Source organism: Podarcis vaucheri (genome assembly GCF_965113315.1).
Source record: "Podarcis vaucheri genome assembly, chromosome: 1".
NCBI lineage: Eukaryota > Metazoa > Chordata > Lepidosauria > Squamata > Lacertidae > Podarcis > Podarcis vaucheri.
In genome coordinates this window covers 10,510,897-10,536,020 of record NC_138759.1, presented here as the reverse complement: position 1 = coordinate 10,536,020, position 25,124 = coordinate 10,510,897, and the positions used below count along the sequence as shown (strand labels likewise).

At 47.2% G+C, this 25,124-nt stretch overlaps 1 protein-coding gene across 1 annotated transcript in view; it reads left to right on the top strand.

The window, feature by feature from the left end:
* Positions 1 to 25,124, top strand: part of KCNH5 (potassium voltage-gated channel subfamily H member 5) — a 221,879-nt gene that overhangs the window by 114,097 nt on the left and 82,658 nt on the right. Inside the window, 1 exon segment of the mRNA XM_082216907.1 lies at positions 16,883 to 17,082. Coding sequence (XP_082073033.1) covers positions 16,883 to 17,082 — 200 coding nt within the window.

Here is a 25,124-nt window from a genome sequence, read left to right as displayed (position 1 = left end):
GGTTTAACCCACAGCGCCACCCGCGTAATGATAAGCCAGATTAAAACACGTCAACATTCTACATAGAATCATGGAATTGTAGAGTTGGAAGGGACCTCAAGGCTCATGTAGGCCAACCCCCTGAATCCAGACTCTGCTTAAAAACCTCCAAGGAAGGAGAGTCCAACACCTTCCGAGGGGTAGACTGTTGAACAGCTCTTGCTGCCAGAAAGTTCTTCCTGATGTTGAGCTGCAATCTCCTTTCTTGTAACTTGAACTTGGTTCAAGTCCTACCCTCTGAAGCAGGAGAAAGCAAGCTTGTTTTTTTTAGCAGGCACCGAAAAGAGTACATCTCAGGCCCCTGCCTGATGTTGATACCCAAAGTATAGGCCCATCCACACTGAAAGATGGATTTCTTACAAATGTGGGGAAGGTATTGTGTGGCACTTGGAACAGATCAAAGAGGTCGAGTGGGGATATTGGGGTAAGGCCATCTCGTGAGTAAATGATCCCAAGCTGTTAAGGGCTTTGTTGTCAGGCTTCGGGGAATCTGTTCCTGCCCTGTGGCAGTAACAGAAGATCAAACGAAAGAAGCGTCTTACCGGTTAGAATCTTTAATAATCACAGTGAGAGAACAAATAACACATGGTGGTGCTCCCAATTAAGGTTCACTCTCCCCACTCCGTCCCTATTAATCTACGTCAGTCCTACGTCTTGTAACCTGAGCTTGTACCCTCTGCATTTTCTGTTCTAACACTTTCTGAGCTCTCCGTGTCCTTGGAGAAGAGGGGGGAATGCTGTCCAGAGACTGTGAATCTGTTAATTCTCTTCCAGTGTTTTTTCTGCTAGCTGTTCCCCATCCAGTATTTCCCAGCTTCTGCCTTCTGAACTATGCCCCTCTGCAAACCACTGTTCCAAATCTATACTGTCCTCCTGCTCCTGGGAAGATTCAGGAGCAGGGGAAGGGCTGGCTCCCACCGTTCCTCCTCAGTGCAGCCCTCCTCAGCACAGTCCCTGACATTTATATACTAACAATAGCACCTTGAACTTGTCCTGGCAGTCTTGGCCCAGAACTTGATTAGTCCCTGTTGTTCAAGCGAAAGGAGACAGCATTCGCCAGCACGCTTGGTGGCATGTAAAGAACATTGGCATCTATATCTACACCACACGAGTGCATGTGCAGAAGCCCCATGTGGTTATGGCCGCATAAGTGAGATTTCAAACTGGGTTGCATGCCCCTCCCCTCCTTGCTTTGAACAGGAAGAGAGGAGTCAAGGCCGAGGTGTTTCAGATAGGTTCATTATACTCTTTGCAAGCCTTTTAAGGCTAATCTAATATCAAGGAAGCCTTCAGGCAAAGGAAATAATTATGGAGATATGATGGCAGGGAGGTCAGCATCTGGGGGAGAAGACTGACAACGGAGCGTAGGGTTGTTTGAGTCATGGCTATGATGATTGTGATGCAGCCTGCATAACGCACCATATGTTATATCCAAATTGGATAAGAAGGGGGACGTGTGTAATAGAGACTCTTCATGTTGTGTATGAAAAATCTAGAAGGCCGATCTGAAATTACAGCAAACGAGCCTGAATGAGGCAAGAGCTGAAATGTTCAAGTGACGTCTGCTCAATTTCACTGTGAGGTGATCGCCAGAAAGCTTAGGGGTATCCACAATGACCATAAATGTGGTTCTCCACTGAAAGCAGATGTTCCATGAAGTTTTGCATCATTTAATTGACTGTTGGGGAGTTCTTCCGCCAGTGAGATCCCTGCATTGCAGGGGGTTGGACTAGATGACCTTTGGGTACTTTCCAACTCTTAAGATTATGTTATTCTTTTCTTTCTTTTTATTCTGGTTGCAAGTGCATTTAAGAAACAACCACCACCAGCAGCAGAGCTGGGATACCTGAGTAGCTTACACTGATGTGTGCACTGATGATGATAATAATAATAATAATAATAATAATAATAATAATAATAATAATAATAAAATTTATTTATACTCCGCCCTCCCCAGCCAGAGCTGGGCTCAGGGCGGCTAACACCCATAAAAGTACAGTAAAATTACAGTAAAACCATAATAGGAAAAAACAACAACAACAATTTAAAATACAGGTTAAAATGCAGTTTAAAATGCAGCCTCATTTTAAAAGTAGCCCATAGATCAATAATAATAATAATAATAATAATAATAATAATAATAATAATAATAATAATAAATTTTATTTATATCCCGCCCTCCCCAGCCGAAGCCGGGCTCAGGGCGGCTAACAACACTAAAATAGTGCAACATTATAAAAACATCATAAGAATTAATTAAAATCAGAATTGATGGCAACCATAAACTAAAGTATTGTAAGGATTGCCAAAGGAGGGAGTCAGGCTGTGCCCTAACCAAAGGCCTGGTGGAACAGCTCTGTCTTGCAGGCCCTGCGGAAAGACGTCAAGTCCTGCAGGGCCCTTGTCTCTTGTGACAGAGCGTTCCACCAGGTTGGAGCCGCAGCCGAAAAAGCCCTGGCTCTAGTTGAGGCCAGCCTAACCTCTCTGAGGCCTGGGACCTTCAAGATGTTTTTATTTGAGGACCGTAAGTTCCTCTGTGGGGCATACCAGGAGAGGCGGTCCCGTAGATACGAGGGTCCTAGGCCGTATAGGGCTTTGAAGGTTAAAACCAGCACCTTAAACCTGATCCTGTACTCCACCGGGAGCCAGTGCAGCTGGTATAGCACCGGATGAATGTGATCTCGCAGCGAGGACCCCGTAAGGAGTCTCGCTGCGGCATTCTGCACCCGCTGGAGTTTCTGGGTCAGTCTCAAGGGCAGCCCCACGTAGAGCGAGTTACAATAATCCAGTCTGGAGGTGACCGTCGCATGGATCACAGTGGCTAGGTCAGGGCGAGAGAGGTAAGGGGCCAACTGCTTAGCTTGGCGGAGATGAAAAAATGCCGCCTTTGTTATAGCTGTAATCTGCGCCTCCATAGAGAGGGAGGTATCGAAGATTACACCCAAACTCTTGACGGATGGTGCTGGCACTAATTGCACCCCCGCAAGAGATGGGAGTTGCCCCCTCAATCCCATATCGTCCCGTCCCAGCCAGAGGACCTCTGTCTTCGAAGGATTTAACTTCAACCGGCTCCCACGTAACCATCCAGCCACAGCTTACAAGCATCTGATCAGTGTGTCTGGGGCCGAGTCAGGATGGCCATCCATCAACAGATAGAGTTGGGTGTCATCAGCATACTGATGGCAGCCCAGCCCAAAACTCCGGACAAGCTGGGCGAGGGGGCGCATAAAGATGTTAAAAAGCATCGGGGAGAGAATCGCACCCTGAGGCACTCCACACACCAAGGAGTGGCGGGATGACAGTTCCCCCCCAAGCGCCACCCTCTGTCCCTGACCAGAGAGAAACGAGCGCAGCCATTGAAGGACTGTGCCCTGGATCCCCATGTCGGCGAGGCGGTGGTCCAGAAGTTCGTGATCGACCATGTCGAAAGCTGCTGACAGATCTAGAAGAATCAGCAGCCCCGACCCGCCTCGATCCAGCTGTCTACGAAGATCATCTGTTAGGGCGACCAGAGCCGTCTCGGTCCCATGACCAGCGCAGAAGCCGGACTGGAATGGATCCAGAGCTGATGTTTCATCCAGAAACCTACCAAGCTGTTCAGCAACCGCTCTCTCAATCACCTTACCCAGGAATGGAAGATTCGAAACTGGGCGGTAATTGGATAGATCTAAGGGATCTAATGATGTTTTCTTTAAGAGCGGACGCACCACTGCCTCCTTCAGTTCCCCTGGGAATGTCCCGGTGCCAAGGGACAAATTGATGATATCCCCCAGGGGGGCCCGCACCTCGTCTGGACAGGCTCTAATCAGCCAAGACGGGCACGGGTCGAGAGGACAAGTGGTGGGCTTTCCAGCTCGGAGGAGTCTGTCCACATCGGCTGGGGATATCCGGTCAAAGTGGTCCAGTACTGGACCCGAGGACAGTCGAGGGGCCTCCAGTTCCTTTATTGTATCCAAATTGGCAGGGAGGTCATGGCGGAGCGACAGGACCTTCTCCGCAAAAAAGCTCGCAAATGCCTCACAGCTGTGTGTCGAATTGTTATTTAAATTTGGCTGTCCTTCGAGGGACGTTAAAGACCGAATTATACTAAATAATTGTGCCGGGCGAGAGCTAGCGGATGCAATGGAGGCCGAGAAGTAAGACTTCTTAGCGGCCTTCACTGCCATCTCGTAGGTTTTCATAAAAACCCTATAAGATGTTCTTGAGGCTCTGTCACGGGCACCCCGCCATACTCGCTCTAGCCGTCTGAGGTCCCGCTTCATTTTCCGGAGCTCCTCAGTAAACCAGGGAGCCCGGTTTCTGCGGGGTCGCAGAGGGCGCTTAGGTGCGATCTCATTGATGGCTGCCAGGAGCTGGGTATTCCAGCCCTCAACAAGCTCAGTCAATGAGTCGCCAGGGGGAGCAAGGTCCCGCAAGGCTTGGCGGAATCTCTCGGGGTCCATCAGCCTCCGCGGGCGAGCCCAAATCGGCTCACCACCTAAGCAGGGTGGGGGTGGAACATCAATCCTGGCTTTCATAGCATAGTGATCAGACCATGGCACCTTCATCGAAGGAAACATGATCACATCTATACCAGCGCCAAAGATCAGATCCAGCGTGTGGCCTGCTTGATGTGTGGGGCCCGAAACAAACTGGGAGAGCCCTAGTGTCGCCATGGAAGACACCAGGTCCAGAGCCTGTGAGGAGGGAGTGGCATCAGCATGGATGTTGAAGTCCCCCAATACCAATAGGTTAGGGAACTCCAAGGCCCAGCCGGCCACCGCCTCCAGCAGGCCTGACAGGGTGGCTGCTGGTGCGCTAGGTGGCCGGTACACCAGCCAGACAGCCAAGCTCACCTCGGAGCCCCACACTAGGCCAACACATTCAATGCCGGGGATCGATGGCGGTGGTAGAGCCCTGAAAGAACAATCTTCCCGGATTAATAATGCCACCCCTCCCCCCCGGCCCACAGTCCGTGACTGGTGGAGGACGGAGAAACCCGGGGGCGCCATCTCTCGTAAGGTAACAGTTACCCCTTCGCGCACCCAGGTCTCCGTCACACAAGCCAGGTCGACCCCCTGCGAGATGATGAAATCTCGCAGGGTGGCGGTTTTGTTGCCTATAGACCTGGCATTGCACAACACCAGTGACGGAGGTGAGTAATCCTTTCTCACCCTACCCTCGTCTCTCGGGATGGGGCGCAGATTGGAAGGGGTACGAGCATATCCGTATCTCGATCCCCTTCGCCTATGCCATCTGCCCCCACCGCCATACCTCCCTCGCCCCTCCACAGTAGGAATCCCAAGCCTCATACTCGCCTCATACTCGCCTCCATTTACAGAATATAAAAGCAAACAAAAAATACACCGGAACAAAACCAATCCCCACCCCACTCAACAAACCATCCCACCGCAACCCAAAATAAAACAAAACAAAATAAAAATACATGGATAAAAACCACCGTTTCTGGTGGTACAACAAAATAAAAAGTAAAAACACCTTTAAAACATTTTAAAATATATAACACACTTAAACATTTGCTGCCACAGCAGCAGTGTCCTTAGAGTTGTGGCGGTGGTGAGTATGGGGGCCGCCCCCAGGCCCAAGGTGGAGAATGGGCTTGCAGGGGGAGCGGTGCTCCCCAAGACTCACTGGCAATAAAACAATACAAAACAAATCAAAACCATAAGGGGAGGGAAACATAAGGGTCAGACTGAGTCCAAACCAAAGGCCAGGCAGAACAGCTCTGTCTTGCAGGCCCTGCGGAAAGATGTCAAGTCCCGCAAGGCCCTAGTCTCTTGTGACAGAGCGTTCCACCAAGTTGGGGCCAGCGCTGAAAAGGTCCTGGCCCTAGCTGCAACCAATCTAACCACCTTGTGACTTGGGACCTCCAAAATGTTGTCATTTGTGGACCTTAAGGTCCTCCACGGGGCATACCAGGAGAGGCGGTCCCGCAGGTATGTGGGTCCTAGGCCATTGCAGTTTTAGGGGTTCGAGTGTCCTATTTTACAGGTGACCATCCTCTTGTGGATAAGAGTCCTAAATATATGTAATGAAAGTGCCAGGCGAGCCTCACTGAAGGGAGCAGTCCACAAACGGGGAGCCACTGCAGAAAAGGCCAGTCCTTGTGCTGCCACTCTCTGGACCTTTCTTGATGGAGGCACTGTGTTCTATTCTGCTTGACCACACCTTATGAAAGCATGTTGTGGAACTGGGAAAGGTTCATAAGAGGATCTGCAAACCATGTGGGACTTCATTTCCTGCACCAACCAAACCACAGTCTGCCTTCTGGTAGTTCCCCATTTGAGATTAGCCCTCTAACCAAATCCTTTGTTTTTGACCTTGCTCACACAGAAAGCCTGCTCACACCATCTGCTATAGAAAATAATGCACACACACACACCCAATCTGATTTTGGCCCTAGTCTGGTGCTTTGGGGGATACCAGACCTGCCTCTGCCCCCCACCCAAATGGGGGGCCTTGCAAATTCATGTGGTTAGAGGGGGAGGGAGGGAGAAAGAGAGGCATGTCTGCTCTCCCCCCCCCGGTGTTTTTAAACGTGTTTGTATTTTTCTTTGTGCGTGCATTGTGTGCGATTAATTTCTGTTCAAGTTAATAACCATAAAGTTTACAGGGAAGTAAAATAAACAGCACAGTTTTAAAGCGGTTAATGTTCATCATAAAGAAACCTCCATCGAAAGGAAAACATCAAACAAACTGTATTGACTGATAATACTATTTCACTCCCATTCTGACATCTCGGTCAATTAAGTAAAATAAAATTCAGTGAATGTAACCTCTAAAAATCAAAGCCAATTGGCAGGAATCATAGAATTGTAGTAGTTCTGTTGACAAAATTGTATAAAAGAAAACCAGATTGAGATTCAGGTAGGTAGCCATGTTGATGTTGGTCTGACGCAGTCCATATATATATATATATATATATTTGCTTTCGTAGATTTTCACGGGTAAAGGAATGCAGGTTTTGGTGTCTTCGGGTGTCTTCCCGTGTAAGAGTCGGGGTGTCTGTGCGACGTAGCAACTAATCTACACTTAATGACCCACCCAGTGGTATTCAGAATATCACTCATGAAATCACTCAAGATATCCCTCAAGTAATTAAGGAACAAAAGAAGAAGAGGCACACTAATCTAGGAACTTCCTCTCTGCCCAGAACGTTGGAGGCTATACACCACACCCCTCAACAGTATTTATAGGAACTCAAACACCAGATTCTGCTCTGTTCCAGTAACAAGAAGCCGAAAGCACCAGCCTGAAGATGACGAGTGAGACCTCGTCGAAACGTCGCACAGACACCCCGACTCTTACACGGGAAGACACCCGAAGACACCAAAACCTGCATATATATATATATATATATATATATATATATATATATATATATATATATATATATATGTGTGTGTGTGTGTGTGTGTATAAAAACTCAGCCCACCTTCTCACTATATACAAAGGTCTGGTGACTTCTGTTTCAGTGTATCTGAAGAAGTGTGCATACACACGAAAGCTTATACCAAGAACAAACTTAGTTGGTCTCTATGGTGCTAATGGACAATTTTTTAATTTCTTTATATATTTCAAAAGAAAACCAGTTTGCCCACAATTTGCTCCTACAATCTCTTGTTGCTTTTGCTGTTAAATGGAATGTTAAAGGTAAAGGGACCCCTGACCATTAGGTCCAGTCATGGCTGACTCTGGCGTTGCGGCGCTCATCTCGCTTTATTGGCCAAGGGAGCCGGCGTACAGCTTCCGGGTGACGTGGCCAGCATGACTAAGCCGCTTCTGGCAAACCAGAGCAGCACACAGAAACGCTGTTTACCTTCCCGCCGGAGTGGTACCTATTAATCTACTTGCACTTTGACGTGCTTTTGAACTGCTAGGTTGGCAGGAGCAGGGACCGAGCAATGGGAGCTCACCCGGTCGCAGGGATTCGAACCGCCGACTTTCTGATCGGCAAGCCCCAGGCTCTGTGGTTTAACCCACAGCACCACCCCGCGTCCCAATGGAATGTTAAGACCCTGATAAAACATGTGTTGGGGGTGCAAGCTTGTGCCTCTTTTTCTGCCTCCTCCTTGACACCAGATTGCTTTCTGCTTTTGACGGACCTGCATCCGTCCAGCTGGTCGTGATCCAACTGGGTTGATTCAGGGATGCTTCAACGTGATCCAGTTGAATTCTGGGTTAATTTGAATTGGGCCGATTTGGTTTGTGGGATCCAGGATGTGGCCACATCCAGTGCTCAGCCCTAAAAATTAAGCAGTTGGCTCTTGTCCCGATCACTTTCTCTCCAAGACAAGATGAGAAGATCCACCTGCTTAATTTTTGTCTGTCAGCTGGCTGTATATTAGCATTAGAAAACACACTCGTAATTACCTAATAGATCTAAATGTTTTGCCAATTCCAGGCTTAGTGATTTCAATAATCCTATTGGAGGGGAATGTGGCTGTATCAGCCAGGTCTGACTCTGAGTCTATTCACATGGCTGCATTCACATGGCAGTTTATTCCATTTTCCTGACATTTCCCTAACTTTTAATTTCCACATTATTTTTGACCTTTCACACAGCATATAAGCCACTTCTGGAAATCTAGCAGTATATAGTGAATGAGTTCCATGTTATTTGCTGCCAGGAAAAAAAAAAGTTTGCAAAGTGTACACTGAACATGCTCTATATTCTGCTAGATTTCCGCAAGTGGCTTTTACCCTGTGTGAAAGCTCAAAAGATAATGTGGAAATTGAGAAAATATTGGAAAAATAGAATAAACTGTTGTAAGAATGCAGCCAGATTCTGCAGAACAAGAGGAAAGTCTGTCTCAGACAGTCTGTCGCAAAGAGAGAAGCAGGTCTCCTTTAAAAATGAAAGCATATTAAAGATATCAATTAGCTAAATGCTAACTACAGCAGCACAGCTTCCAGCCAGGTCTGGAATCACTATAGAATCGTAGAATTATAGAGTTGGAAGGGACCCTGAGTGTCATCTAGTCCAACCCCCTTGCAATGCAGGAATCTCAGCTAGAGCATCCATGGCAGATGGTCATCTAACCTCTGTTTAAAGGAAAGTCCACCACCTCCTGAGGAACACCATTCCACTGTCAAAAAAGCTCTTACTGCCAGAAAGTTCTTCTTGGAGTTTAGACGGAATCGCCTTTTTTGTAACTTTAAGCCATTGGTTCGACTCCAAAGCAGGGAGAAACAAGCTTGTTTCCTCTTCCAATTGACAGCCCTTCAAATATTTGAAGATTGATTGATTGATTGATTGATTGATTTATACCCCGCCCATCTGGCTGGGTTTCCCCAGCCACTCTGGGCGGCTTCCAACAGAATATTAAAAACACAATACAGCATTAATCATTAAAAACTTCCTTAAAGAGGGCTGCCTTCAGATGTCTTTTAAAAGTAAAAGGCTTGTTGCCTTGACATCTGCTGGGAGGGCATTGCCCAGGGAGGGGACCACTACCAAGAAGGCCCTCTGCCTAGTTCCCTGTAACCTCACTTCTCTCAGTGAGGGAACCGCCAGAAGGCCCTTGGCACTGGACCTCAGTGTCCAGGCTGAACGATGGGAGTGTAGACCATGGGTAGGCAAACTAAGGCCTGGGGGCCAGATTCAGTCCAATTGCCTTCTCAATCCGGCCCGCAGATGGTCTGGGAATCAGCATGTTTTTACATGAGTAGAATGTATCCTTTTATTCAAAATGCATCTCTGGGTTATTTGTGGGGCCTGCCTGGTGTTTTTACATGAGTAGAATGTGTCCTTCTATTTAAAATGCATCTCTGGGTTATTTGTGGGGCGTAGTAATTCGTTCATTTCTCCCCAAAATATAATCTGGCTCCCCACAAGGTCTGAGGGACAATGGATTGGCCCCATGCTGAAAAGATTTGCTGACCCCTGGTGTAGACGCTCCTTCCGTTATACAGGACTGAGGTCGTTTAGGGCTTTTAAGGTCAGCACCAACACTTGGTGTTGATATGGTACCCAGCTCCTTCAACCGTTCCTCATATGGCTTGGTTTCCAGATCCTTGCTGGTAAATGCTTGGGGGAACAAAAATGGAGGACCGAGGAGGGTCACCTGGGCAGGGGGGAATGGGAAATGTCCCTATTTTCATCTGAGGAACATTGGAGGGTATGAGATGCTCTTCCACTGAGCCACAGCCCCCCTGCCAGCCCTCCTGGAGAGATTCTGAGCTTCAGTTCCATCTGCTATTTCCCCTTAAATTGCTCTCACCTCACTTAATAAGAATCCAGGAAGCACTGCATGCTAATGCATTGTAAATGTTGCAATATGCTTCCCATTTAGGACACTACGTGCCAGTATTAAGATCTTCAATTGTGCTTGGAAAACTATAGGAAGTCAGTGCTCTATGCCAGTGTTTCCCAAACGTTTTTGGGCAACGGCACACCTGTTTACCGGAAAAAAATCTCGCGGCACACCACCATTAAAGCCCCGCCCCGTGACGTCAGCGCGCAGCGTCACGCCGGGAGGGACGCACAAAAGTGAACGTTTTTTCCCTTCCCCTTGCCGGGGTGGGAGGAGGCAGCAGAGCGAGGGACTGAGGGACGGCGGCAGCTGAGGCGGCGGCGGCTGTTGTGGTGGTGGCGGCGATAGCGGGCGGAGGAGGAGCCGTCGCCGGGAGTTGCTGCTGCTGCTGTTGCTGCTGCTGCCCGGACATGCCGGCCTCCTCCTCCGCTGTCTCGCGCTCCTCCCTTTTGCGCGCGCTGCCCCGCCGCTCGGCACCACCACCGCGGAGCCGCCCCCGGCTCGACGCGGATCCTCGCCGCCGCCGCCTCTCGCCGCCCGACTCGCCCGCCTCCCTCCCACGGCACACCAGCCGGTGTCTCACGGCACACTAGTGTGCCGCGGAACACCGGTTGGGAAACACTGCTCTATGCTTTTCCTCTTTTTTGTTTGGTTAGGTGTGTGTGTCTTGGGCCAATCCCAGTTTTTAGTGCTGCTAGGGAGCACCGTGGAGAGCATTTAGTTCTTCTGTATAAATCTCCATTAAAAAACACCTCTGTCGAAACACTTTGCCCATTAGAGGATATTATTAACCTGGTGCTATTTTGCTTATTTTTAATAGAGGCAATTTGGAGCATAAATTGTGGAGTTTCCAGAGCATAAAGTCGGGGAGTTCTTTGAGTGTTATGATGATATCCTTGCTACTGAAGGCTATTTAGCTTAACTCTGCTAAGTATTCCATGCATACTTTCAACCTCAGAAAGACTCAGCTCATTATTTTATTCAGAATATTTGGCTAATGCAATACAGCAGCAAGTATCTTAGGAGAAAACGACAATAACCACCTAATGGCAATTTCCTGATTAATTTGTGGTAAGGAGGCATGTTGGAGAAAACAAAGTGATTTCTCACAACTTCCACAAACGTGTGTGTGTGTGTGTGTTTCGGGTCCTAATGAGTCTCATTGCATTATGGGTGAGATCCAGTTGTGCCCCCCCCCAAACAGGGCAGATTTCTGCTTGCGCTACAGAACCTCCCCTTCCTCTCCCCCCATGCAGCCCCCTGGGGAAACCCCAAATCTTCTCCAGAAGGCTGCTCTACCCTCCGAAGCACAGATGGCAGGGCCGCCTCACCCATGAGGCAGAATGAGGCAGCTGCCTCGGGTGGTGAAATCCCACGGGGCGGGACTGCCAGAGAAGAAAGGAGAAGCAGCGTCCGCCAGTGAGACCTTGTGAGATCTCACAAGAGTTCCATGAGATCTCATCAGAAGATGCTTCAGCAGTGGGGCGGCATTTAGTCTCAGTTCCTTGGTTCCCCCTTCTAAAAACGGTCCATTTTAGAGTCAGTTACCTATCAAATCTCCGGCCAGCATCACTTAGATTCACTTTTACTGGGCTGCATTTTCAAGTTATGCCCTCCGCCATCCTAGACGGATGATATAACAGGGTACCATATGAAGACAGCCTCTGTATATGTGGGCAACCGCAGGTGAAAGGCATCTTGCACTATTTACTATATTGCTCACTATACATTGGACCCAGGAGGTGATTTCTCACCTTACTATCCATACAGGAAAGATATCTCTCCCCAGCAGAGAAGGTCCTATGGCTTCTTAGTGATGTAAACGCTTCAGTGACTCATAAAGTAAGGTTACCAGATTTTTTTCAATGAATCCGGGGACACCTTTCAACTTCAATGGATTTTGTGAAGGGACTGATTTGTAAATCTGGGGACTGTCCCTGGGAAACGGAGACATCTGGGAACCTTATCATAAAGTCTCCATTTTTGCTTTGCCAGCCAAAAAGATCAGAAAGGGAGACACAGAGATCTAAACAGAGACCTCCTCCTCCTCCTCCTCCTCCTTCCTCTTCTTCTTCTTCTTCTATCACTTGTAACCGAGTAAGATTGTCTTCCATGAACAAGGTCTTAGCAGTGAGTCCTTAAGTGACTGTGGATTCTGGATCCAATTCTGGATCCCCACGTCCTTCCACAGTGGGGACATAGGTTTCTGGGTGGGAGCTGATCACAGTGAGGGTTTGCCAAAGCGTGCCTTCCTCTTAGCACTCTAAGATAGAGACCGTTACTTGTGGTGCTACATCCCTTTTGCTTGTATTTATTTTTGATTCAGATTTGTCATGGCCAGTGGCGGGAACAAAAAAGTTATTTGGATTGGCCTCAGACAATGGAATGGGATGGGCTGCCCCTGACAATTGGGAGGGCTCAGGGGTCTACAGGAAGGTTGGGAGAGAAGAAGCCTTATTGAATGAACAGACAGTTGCTCATGTGACAGATCTCCCTAGTATTTATTTATTTGTTACCCACTATAAGGGACGTAGGTGGTGCTGTGGGTTAAACCACAGAGCCTAGGACTTGCCAGTCAGAAGGTTGGTGGTTCGAATCTCCACAACGGGGTGAGCTCCCGTTGCCCGGTCCCAGCTCCTGCCAACCTAGCAGTTCGAAAGCACGTCAAAGTGCAAGTAGATAAATAGGTACCACTCTGGCAGGAAGGTAAATGGCGTTTCCGTGTGCTGCTCTGGTTTGCCAGAAGCGGCTTAGTCATGCTGGCCACGTGACCTGGAAGCTGTACGCCGGTTCCCTCAGCCAATAAAGCGAGATAAGCGCCGCAACCCCAGAGTCAGCCACGACTGGACCTAATAGTCAGGGGTCCCTTTACCTTTACTATAAGGCCACAGGTAATTTCTCTCCGCAAGCTGTCTTCATCTTGTAAGCATTCTGTGTTTGTCTAGAGTTCTGTAAGGGGAAGGAATCAGTGATGAGTTTCCAAAAGCTCATGCAACAAGGGGAGGGGAGTCTTCCCATTTCATTGCACATTGCCGTATGTATGACTATCTTCCTGCTGGACAGAAGTCGTGGTGTGTCTTCAGTTTGGTGAGCTCCTGGCACTTAGGTGATAGGCTTGTTCCCTTGAGGCTAAGGTGGCTGACCAGGAGAAACAGAGGAAGGCAAAGAACTTGATGAAGGAAGCCTCTGGGGAGATTATAGCTGTGTGTCCTGCTCCTAGGTTGGCAATCCCCTAATGCCATGGAAAAGGTGGGTCTTGGGAAATTGCAGTGTCACTCTGAGGGAGAGGAAAATTACCCCTTAGACCAGTGGTTACCAAGCTTTTTGGGGCCACCTCCCCCTTGGTTCCATAAACTCACCCCCAGTTTCCCCTGCCCTTTAAAAAACAATTATCAAGAATGCTGTTTGCATGACCCACAAGATAGTGTTGTTGTTGTTGGCATTTGTCCATCTCAAGAGACAATGGAATATTGTTGTTGTTGTTGTTTAATCATTTAGTCATGTCTGACTCTTTGTGACCCCATGGACCAGAGCACGCCAGGCACTCCTGTCTTCCACTGCCTCCCGCAGTTTGGTCAAACTCATGTTCATAGCTTCGAAAACACTATCCAACCATCTCGTCCTCTGTCGTCCCCTTCTCCTTGTGCCCTCCACCTTTCCCAACAACATGAGGTGGCCAAAGTACTGGAGCCTCAGCTTCACAATCTGTCCTTCCAGTGAGCACTCGGGGCTGATTTCCTTCAGAATGGATAGGTTTGATCTTCTTGCAGTCCATGGGACTCTCAAGAGTCTCCTCCAGCACCATAATTCAAAAGCATCAATTCTTCGGCGATCAGCCTTCTTTATGGTCCAGCTCTCACCTCCATACATCGCTACTGGGATGGAAGATAACAACATTCAAAACAGTAGCAATTGATTGCAGATCTATTCAAAATTCCAAATTAAACTATTTAGTTCAATTAAAATATTTAGTTTAATTAAAGTCTGATAGTCACTTACACCTCCAGTGCCCCTCTGCTGCCCACTCGCCTCTTAGATCCCCCCAGGTAATATCATCACACACACTCCAGGGTTGTTCTCACCCACTTTAAGAAACCACAGTCTTAGAAGGATAATAGGCAGGATGGTCAAAGGCCAGGGGCGATGGGAGTTGTAGTCCAATATCTGGAGGGTGTAGGGTCCCCATCCCTGCTTCAAGAGGACCACAGTTCTCTCTCCCCCACCCCTAAACTACAGAGGAAACATAGTTTCCTGCACACGTTGTTCTTCTTTTCCTTCCTGAAAGGCCAATTTAGAACTGCTGGGAAATGCTGAAACAGCAATGAATCAGTTATTTTCTTTTTAAATAGCCAGGGATGCTCTGCCTGCTTTGTTTGGTAATTGACAAAACGGCCTTCATAGGGTTTTCTTGTTGGGTCCCTGCCCAACAGAGCAAAAGCGCTGACGGCAGCATGTGTAGCCAGGGGGACGCACACAAACACAGCTTTGTGGCCCTGGAAGCATCCTTCCAGACCGTCCTGCTCCAAGAGCAAGATCAAGAGCTGAATTTTGCTGGCCACATAACCCGGAAGCTGTACGCCGGCTCCCTCGGCCAATAAAGCGAGATGAGCGCCGCAACCCCAGAGTCGTCCGCCACTGGACCTAACGGTCAGGGGTCCCTTTACCTTTACCTATGTTGGTAATTATGTAAATCTTGTCATGTTGTAAGCTGCCTTGAGCCTTGTTTTAACTATGGAAAGGCGGCATACAATTAAAATGATGGTGGTGGTTATCTCTTGCCCTCCGTCAGCAAAATCAAGATACCAACCCATGTGATGCTAACACAAATGCTTGGCTCATATATTACAAAAAAGAATGGAAGTTTATTGTCCCTCCCCCATGCCTGTTTCCTCCCTTTGTCTCCCCAATTATCTTCCCCCACCAACCCCATGCTACCACATCAAAATGTCTCAAACTGAATATAACTGACCTGCATGAAGGACTCTATGATTTGAAAACAGAGACACTGAATGTACTTTTGTTACTCATGAAAATATTTTAATAAAAACATAAAAAACATAAAAAACAGCAACCAGGTGACCTATCCCCCCTCAGAAGCAAAAGACAACATGTAGTGGAAAAACTGGTGCCATTTGAAAGGTTTAATCATCTGAGCCATTACAGATTCACCTGACTGCTGAGACGTACTGGGAACCACCATGCAAAGATTTTCAGTCATTTCTAAAACCTGCAGCTGTAATTCCACTGGAATTGTTGGAAGAGTCAAGCAAATGTCACTGAAATTAATGGAAAATGTTTAGAGCTGAACAACATGATGGTGGAACATTATTTTCCCTGAAAGGGTGTGGAGGGTGGTTATGAGGGTGCATGCATATATAAACTCTGTGCTATTTTTGAATTAGCTTTGCTTGAAAGTGGGCACTCTGGCTGGTACATAGCGACGTGTGTTAAACTCTGTTTATTTAAAATGCTGCCTGCCTGTTATAAAAGCTGCCCTATTTTTCCATCTCCCGGCGTTGATCAGATTTCTGCAGATCTGAATGCGCTGTAATTTTCAAGTCACAGCAGAAAATCTACTACAATCCTGGCCCAAAGGCCTGCAGGCATACCAATGAAATAATCAGGACTCGCTCCCAAGGGTGCAAAGGCGAAGATGCAACACAACATTTATTTTATTTGTATTTCATTTTTCACTGAGTCCAGTTTTATGTTGTTGTTGTTGTTTAGTCGTGTCCGACTCCTCGTGACCCCATGGACCAGAGCACGCCAGGCACTCCTGTCTTCCACTGCCTCCCACAGTTTGGTCAAACTCATGCTGGTAGCTTCGAGAACACTGTCCAACCATCTCGTCCTCTGTCGTCCCCTTCTCCTTGTGCCCTCCATCTTTCCCAACATCAGGGTCTTTTCCAGGGAGTCTTCTCTTCTCATGAGGTGGCCAAAGTATTGGAGCCTCAGCTTCAGGATCTGGCCTTCCAGTGAGCACTCAGGGCTGATTTCCTTCAGAATGGATAGGTTTGATCTTCTTGCAGTCCATGGGACTCTCAAGAGTCTCCTCCAGCACCAGAATTCAAAACTTCCATTCTTCTTATGGTCTGGCTCTCACTTCCTACTACTGGGAGAACCATAGCTTTAACTATATGGATCTTTGTTGGCAAGGTGATATCTCTGCTTTTTAAGATGCTGTCTAGGTTTGTCATTGCTTTTCTCCCAAGGAGCAGGCATCTTTTAATTTCATGGCTGCTGTCACCATCTGCAGTGATCATGGAGCCCAAGAAAGTAAAGTCTCTCACTGCCTCCATTTCTTCCCCTTCTATTTGCCGGGAGGTGATGGGACCAGTGGCCATGATTAAGTGTGGGGCATAGTGTAAAGCAAAGGCCCACAGAGTCATACCTGCCAACCCATGTTCCCAAAAGTCCTGCATGGTTCCAGAGGCACAGCACTCTGGGAGGCCAAGATGGCGGGCATGACTGGCATAGGTGGAGCTTTGCTGCTCAGTGCACCCGGTGAAACAAGGAGCACGGCTTGGGCATGTTACGTGAACGCCAACCGCTTAGCGCTTCTAATTCTGCTTCTTGCTCTTTTTCAGCTCTCCTTTATGCAACTATTTTCGGGAACGTCACCACAATTTTCCAACAGATGTACGCCAACACCAACCGCTACCATGAGATGCTGAACAATGTGAGAGATTTCTTAAAGTTGTACCAAGTCCCCAAAGGCCTTAGCGAACGAGTCATGGATTATATCGTCTCCACCTGGTCAATGTCCAAAGGAATCGACACAGAGAAGGTACGATACGTGTGTGTTTGTGGGTGTGAGTGTGAGTGTGAAACCCCAGTGGCTGGTCAAGTTAAGCCAATGTCCATTTTCAGAGCAGAAGGAGAGGTGTAACAATTCAGAATCCCATTCTTATTCATTAAATAATGTTACTATGATGCATACTTGTTTTTTTTAAGGGTAGAATGGTCTGTGTTCTGTACACCCATGATAAAGGTAAAGGTAAAGGGACCCCTGACTATTAGGTCCAGTCGTGACTGACTCTGGGGTTGCGGCGCTCATCTTGCTCTATAGGCCGAGGGAGCCGGCATTTGTCCGCAGACAGCTTCCGGGTCACATGGCCAGCATGACTAAGCTGCTTCTGGCAAACCAGAGCAGCTCACAGAAATGCCGTTTACCTTCCCACCTATTTATCTACTTGCACTTTGATGTGCTTTTGAACTGCTAGGTTGGCAGGAGCTAGGACCGAGCAACAGGAGCTCACCCCGTCGTGGGGATTCGAACCGCCGACCTTCTGATCGGCAAGTCCTAGGCTCTGTGGTTTAACCCACAGCGCCACCCGCGTCCCTACACCCATGATAGCATGACACAATTGCAGTAATTGGCATTAAAATCAGTTGGCAATAGCCTGAGTTCGTTTGTTCCTTCCTTCCTTCTTTCCTTCCTTTTTAAAAAAATCAACTTTCTAGTCTTTAAGACTGAGAAGGTAAGCTTCAAAGTGTATGGGTAATATTTAGTAAAATCGCAGTAGGATTTTCTCTAAAAAATTCCAGCAGCTGGTCGTGCAAAAGGGCTTCATATTTCACTACTCCCTCCTTGACTGGCAAAAGCAGAATTATGGAAGATAAGCAAAGATATGCAAACTGCTTAAGTGCATAATTAACTGGTACAGGTCGCAGCACCAATCATCTGATGGGCAGAGCAAACATACTTCAAAGGGACTCTCCCTCAGTGTTCATCAGCTGATTGGTGCTGAGAGCAAGCCCATTGGCTGCACTAGGGAGTTCCCATGCGATACAAGAAGTGTCACATACGACATCAGGTATTGGGCAGGAGGGTGTGGTTTGGGGGAAAGTGGTGTCATGGGTCCTATTAGGACTCCACTTAGCCTAATATCCTAGTGGTTGGAGGTCCCCCCCATTGGGCTAATGAATAAATGTGAAAGTCAGACTGATTGTTTTTGTTTTTTTACAAATGGATACAAAATTCACTTAATGAAAATAAACGGGGCACTAAAGCAAAAGAGAGAGAAAAAGATATTGCATTCCCTAGTTTGTTGAACTTCTCAGGTACAGTTGCTTCTGCAAAATTGTTACTGCATAGCAGAAGTTGGGTGGTGTTTGGTTCAGAACTCACTATACTGATCCTTTAAAAGAACAATCTCTCTTTAATATTCTGAATCCTTTTTCCTTTATCAAATTACTTTGCATATTTTTTCCTTTAGTGCCACTGCTTTGCTCCTGGTGGATATTAAGCCCTGCTTCTAGTTGTTTCTTCCTTCTTTGAAATATTGGATTTCATATATATTCTCTGTGGCCTTTCTAACTATCGCCTTTTACTTCCCAGCTCCATGATGCTTAAACAAATACATCAGCGTATTTATCTTTTCCCAACCGTTGGATAAGTTCGATAACTGCAGTGCAATATGTAGCAGGATTTTTCTTCTGCGAGTCTTGGGACCACAGGCCATTGGTAGCCAATGAAATGCCCTCCAAATGGACTACAACTCCCATCACTTCCTGACCACTGGCTGGTGCTGATGGGAGTTGTAGTCCCCAGCATCTGAAGAACATTGTGTTGGTTAGCCCTGCCATAAGCTCCTCCGCATCTGCAGTCAGTGGATGTCTCAAACAAGAAACTCATCTCGATCTGTGCAGTGGGATTTATTATATTAGATAGCATTCTTTACCCCAGCCTCACCTGGTACATTGCAGGCAGTAATGTCTTCTGTTATGAGAAGTTTAATTCCCTCCTTTACAAACCAAATAAGAAAAGGAGTAGCGAAGAATTGTATATCCCTGGGGGCGGGGTGGAAGGGGGGGAAGATGCTATATTTAAACCTTTGCAGCAAGGTTCCTATGGCGACAGAAAATGATAATCGTATGGGAACGTGAGGGTTTAAAAATAACGGCTGTCCAATACGTCACGGAGAAAGTGTGTCTTCTTAAAATAGCACCTGGCTGTACATTTGTCCAGAGGCATGAGATTCGGTGTGTGAGTTTTCGGTTTAGACTAGGTAGACCTGCATTTGACTCAACACCTGAGCGAAATGGGATGCAGCCTTGTAGATGCTCTGATCTGTTTAAAACGTGTTCAAATAGCAGGGGAAAAGCCCTGTAACACCAGTTGAGGATACCAGGTGTGCTGTGTCTATGCAGCATTCTGCTTTAGTGTTGCAGCTTTGGCTCTTAGTCGTTGGTCATAATACAGTAGCGGCCGGATTCCCAGAGACTGGTATTCAGACGTAAACTGCCTACAGCAGTGTAGGCAGCACATAGGCGTCAGGTTCTTTGCGTAGCAGTTTACCTGGGTTTTCTTTGCGTGGCTGCAAATTGCGGGGTCTGGGTGAGATGCAAAGGGTAGGCATTTGGCAAGGGGGTTTGGGGTCTGGCAAGGGAGAGGGGGTAGGTGGGGCTGGTGAGCAGCAGCCCCTCGTATATCTGTGCATTCTCAACAGGGATCTGCAACTTATTCAGGCTCCTCAACAAGCATACATGTTGTTGTTGTTATTGTTGTTTAGTCGTTTAGTCGTGTCCGACTCTTCATGACCCCATGGACCAGAGCACGCCAGGCACTCCTGTCTTCCACTGCCTCCCGCAGTTTGGTCAGACTCATGTTTGTAGCTTCGAGAACACTGTCCAACCATCTCGTCCTCTGTCGTCCCCTTCTCCTTGTGCCCTCCATCTTTCCCAACATCAGGGTCTTTTCCAGGGAGTCTTCTCTTCTCATGAGGTGGCCAAAGTATTGGAGCCTCAGCTTCAGGATCTGTCCTTCCAGTGAGCACTCAGGGCTGATTTCCGTCAGAATGGATCGGTTTGATCTTCTTGCAGTCCATGGGACTCTCAAGAGTCTCCTCCAGCACCATAATTCAAAAGCATCAATTCTTCGGCAATCAGCCTTCTTTATGGTCCAGCTCTGACTTCCATACATCACTACTGGGAAAACCATCGCTTTAACTATACGGACCTATGTTGGCAAGGTGATGTCTTTGCTTTTTAAGATGCTGTCTAGGTTTGTCATTGCTTTTCTCCCAAGAAGCAGGCGTCTTTTAATTTCGTGGCTGCTGTCACCATCTGCAGTGATCATGGAGCCCAAGAAAGTAAAATCTCTCACTGCCTCCATTTCTCCCCCTTCTATTTGCCAGGAGGTGATGGGCCCAGGGGCCATGATCTTCGTTTTTTGGATGTTGAGCTTCAGACCATATTTTGCGCTCTCCCTTTTCACCCTTGTTAAAAGGTTCTTTAATTCCTCCTCACTTTCTGCCATCAATGTTGTGTCATCTGCATACATAGGAGGACTCAATTCTTTGCTAACAGATGCTGGCTGCATTCTCTTCCTTAAGTGTGCACTTGACACGTCTTAAGAACGTATTACCTGAAGTGGCCCAGAAGAGTGCCAGAAAAGCACTCTTCAGATAAGATCTCTTAAGCGGCCATAATAATATTTACAGCAGTTCTTGGGAACGGGGGTGGGGTGGGGTGGGGGAGAGGGGAATACTCATCTTGGATTTAAATTCCTTGGTTTTTAATTGAAACACACTTGACAGCAGTTGAAAAATTAATGGGTTACACGGGAAAATAGGTCGTTGCACAGAGAACTGCAAACAGTGGTTGCTCAGCCAACATTTTCAATTAAGGGAGCTCACTGCTAGCAACAAAATGTTAAGTCCAGATAAAGATTCTCCCACGCCCCGCTTTGGGCTTCTTGATTGCTGTCGGGCAGGGGAGGGGTCAGCAAACTTTTTCAGCAGGGGGGCTGGTCCGCTGTCCCTCAGACCTTGTGGGGGGGCCAGACTATATTGGGGGGGGGATGAACGAATTCCTATGCCCCCCAAATAACCCAGAGATGCATTTTAAATAAAAGGACACATTCTACTCATGTAAAAACACGCTGATTCCCAGACCGTCTGCGGGCCCGATTTAGAAGGCAATTGGGCTGGATCCGGCCCCCGGGCCTTAGTTTGCCTACCCATGCTTTCGGGATTTCGTGATGCTAAGATACATAAAGATGAAGGATGGACTTTTCTGAAACGCTCGATATCAAGTGCATCTCCAAGGTCTTTCACCTCCAATGCTCATCTTGCTCCTTAATCTGGGCTGCATCAATAGGAGTACAGCATCTAGATCAAGGGAAGTAATAGTGCCACTGTATTCTGCTCTGGTCAGACCTCACCTGGAGTACTGTGTCCAGTTCTGGGCACCACAGTTCAAGAAGGACACTGACAAACTGGAACGTGTCCAGAGGAGGGCAACCAAAATGGTCAAAGGCCTGGAAACGATGCCTTATGAGGAACGGCTAAGGGAGCTGGGCATGTTTAGCCTGGAGAAGAGGAGGTTAAGGGGTGATATGATAGCCATGTTCAAATATATAAAAGGATGTCACATAGAGGAGGGAGAAAGGTTGTTTTCTGCTGCTCCAGAGAAGCGGACACGGAGCAATGGATCCAAACTACAAGAAAGAAGATTCCACCTAAACATTAGGAAGAACTTCCTGACAGTAAGAGCTGTTTGACAGTGGAATTTGCTGCCAAGGAGTGTGGTGGAGTCTCCTACTTTGGAGGTCTTTAAGCAGAGGCTTGACAACCATATGTCAGGAGTGCTCTGATGGTGTTTCCTGCTTGGCAGGGGGTTGGACTCGATGGCCCTTGTGGTCTCTTCCAACTCTATGATTCTATGATTCTATGATTTACATGAGAGATGAGTCTACCCACATCCCTGGGTTCCACTAAAAATGTAAACAATTCTTGCGTACTACACATATTTTCCCACACACATAGCATTAAATGCATATGTACATTAAATGTGCATATGCAATGTTAGTAAGATGCTTTGAATTGCCTGCAGCAAAAAAGTGACTAATGAATTTAATTAATAAATGCTAATAAGATATTTGAGACCTCTCCCTAAAGCTGGTGGGCATTGCCATTCAAATGGTGTGTCTGTGTTGTGTCTTGTGATCATTTATATGTGGGTGGGGCTTACCTTCCCCCCCATATTTTATTCAAGTTGGCACCCCTGGGCAGTCATTAGTTCTTTGTTTAACCAACCTCATTAGATTGTTGTGAGGATGAAATGGGGGGGGGGAAGAACCTTGTATGACACCTTGCCCTCCCTGGTGGAAAGACGGGATATAAATGTAATAATAGATATAATTTGGGTTGCGGTTTCCATTAGTTTCTCCCCTGCCCCCAAGAAAAGTTTTCATTGATTTGCAGAATTAAAGAAGGCGAAAATACCTCTCTCCAGAAATACAGCAGTCTTGACAAGCTCTACATGAGATTATTCCAATCAGATCTAGTCAAGCGGTTCATTAAACCAGGCTTTGTATATCGGGGCACCATTTCAGGTTTCGCGTGGGAGCAAAGAGGTTTCAGCCTGTTCTTGGATCGACTCAGGATTAAATGGCATCAAACACCCTGGTGTATTTTAAGAGCATTTACGGCTGCTCCTTTAATCTCAGAATGATTATATTGATGATATTCACACCCAACAGTTCTGAGCCTTTGAGGCGGGTACCCAGTCTGCAACATCTGCAGTTTGTTTAAAGCACATCGGCGTTGGGTAAGGAGACAGAAATGCTGGCCGTGTTCCCACAAAGAGCAGAGGAGATGCTAATTTGGGGATTGCATGCCCTCTAAGCGTTGTGATAGGAATTTTGAGGTCTTAGATATATGTTATATGTTCATAAGTGTACCAACCAAGTACATACATAGATCAGCACAGGAAGACCGACCTGGAACCATTTTTGATTCCCAAACTGTCCCAAACTGACCAAATGTTTTCTCTGCAAGGTCAAAGGAAAATGGAAAAGCCTCCCCATTGTCTTTTCCTTCACAAATCCTGTCTTAAGGGTATGTCTGTGTTTGAATAGTGTGTGAGCCTGTGACATGGCCCAGGAACTAAGTATTTATCATTAAAATACATTAAGACATCAGCTTCCCTAAACAGGGCTGCCTTCAGATGTCTTCTAAACGTGAGATAGTTGTTTATTTCTTTGATATCTAATGGGAGGGCGTTCCACAGGGCGGGCGCCACTACCGAGAAGGCCCTCTGCCTGGTTCCCTGTAACTTGGCTTCTCGCAGTGAGGGAACCACCAGAAGGCCCTCAGCACTGGACCTTATGTCCTTATCACTTGAGTCTTGTGAAAATGTGCGTAAGCAGAACACATGAAGGTTACGGGCCTAATTTCAGCACATTTTCTCTCGTCATTTAAAAACAAAATTAAAAAATTGGCTTGCAAACTTAGGAAGGACCAATTCCTGTTCAAAAGAGACAGTGCACTTTTAGCCAGCGGATCCTGGCCCGGTCGCCTGTGGTGACTCAGGACAGGGCACAAGGCGAGTGTCTGTTTTGCAACCCTGCTTTTAGCATGGCCGATTTTATGGGACTTGAAAGAATCCCTGGGACAATTGCGCTGCCCCGGTGTCTCTCTCATTAACTGCATTTAACCGATTTTGAGACATGACCTTGCCAACAAAGGTCCGTATGGTTAAAGCCATGGTTTTCCCGATAGTGATGTATGGAAGTGAGAGCTGGACTATCAAGAAGGCTGATCGCCGAAGAACTGATGCTTTGAATTATGGTGCTGGAGGAGACTCTTGAGAGTCCCATGGACTGCAAGAAGATCAAACCTATCCATTCTGAAGGAAATCAGCCCTGAATGCTCACTGGAAGGACAGATTCTGAAGCTGAGGCTCCAACACTTTGGCCACCTCATGAGAAAAGAAGACTCCCTGGAAAAGACCCTGATGTTGGGAAAGGTGGAGGGCACAAGGAGAAGGGGACGACAGAGGACAAGATGGTTGGACAGTGTTCTCGAAGCTACCAGCATGAGTTTGACCAAACTGCGGGAGGCAGTGGAAGACAGGAGTGCCTGGTGTGCTCTGGTCCACAGGGTCATGAAGAGTCGGACACGACTAAACGACTAAACAACAACAACAAACCGATTTTGTAGCATTTGCTAAGCCACCCAGAAGGCAGACCATGGAGACAAAAGGAAATTGGGACAGGGCAAAGCCTTTTAGCAGAGGTTTGTCACTCTAGTACACAGCCCTAATCTACAAACATCTTTGTGCCGGTCCTCCCAGCAAACCATCCCACACCTTTCTTTTTATCTTCCCTCTTCCCTGCTGAGCTCTTTTCAGCTGCTCTGGAAGCTTATCTTAAACTGCCTGTGTTAAGAAAATGCCAGAGGAAAAGGCAAACAATGTGAGATGCATCTCCTTGGGGATTTGAAGCTTGCTTTCTCAACAGAGGCAAAATGGTATCTCTTTTTCCCACCCGGCCATGGATTGTTTCCAGGTTTTCCTCCAAGTACCACATATGTATTGATCCATTTAGTCAAAGTGCATTTACCAAAGCCTTAAAATCGTCGTATGTACTAATAACAAACTCGGCCTGTTTAGAAGGAAAATGAGGCCACTCCATAATAAAGTAGCATTCTCCCCCCCCCCCATACGCGCAGGGGACTTCTGAGTCAAATGGATCTCTCTCTTATATATAGAGAGAGGTGGCTTTAAAAGAGGGACAAGGTAGGCAAACAGAATACAACAATCAATTGCTACTAGTTATGATGGTTGTGTACTTCCACCAAGATCTAGGGGTGGGTGGATCTGTCATCCTCAGCCCCCCCCCCATTTCTCATTTTATCAATCTATAATTCACTTTGAGAGCTGGACCATAAAGAAGGCTGATCGCCGAAGAATTGATGCTTTTGAATTCTGGTGCTGGAGGAGACTCTTGAGAGTCCCATGGACTGCAAGAAGATCCAACCGATCCATTCTGAAGGAAATCAGCCCTGAGTGCTCACTGGAAGGACAGATCGTGAAGCTGAG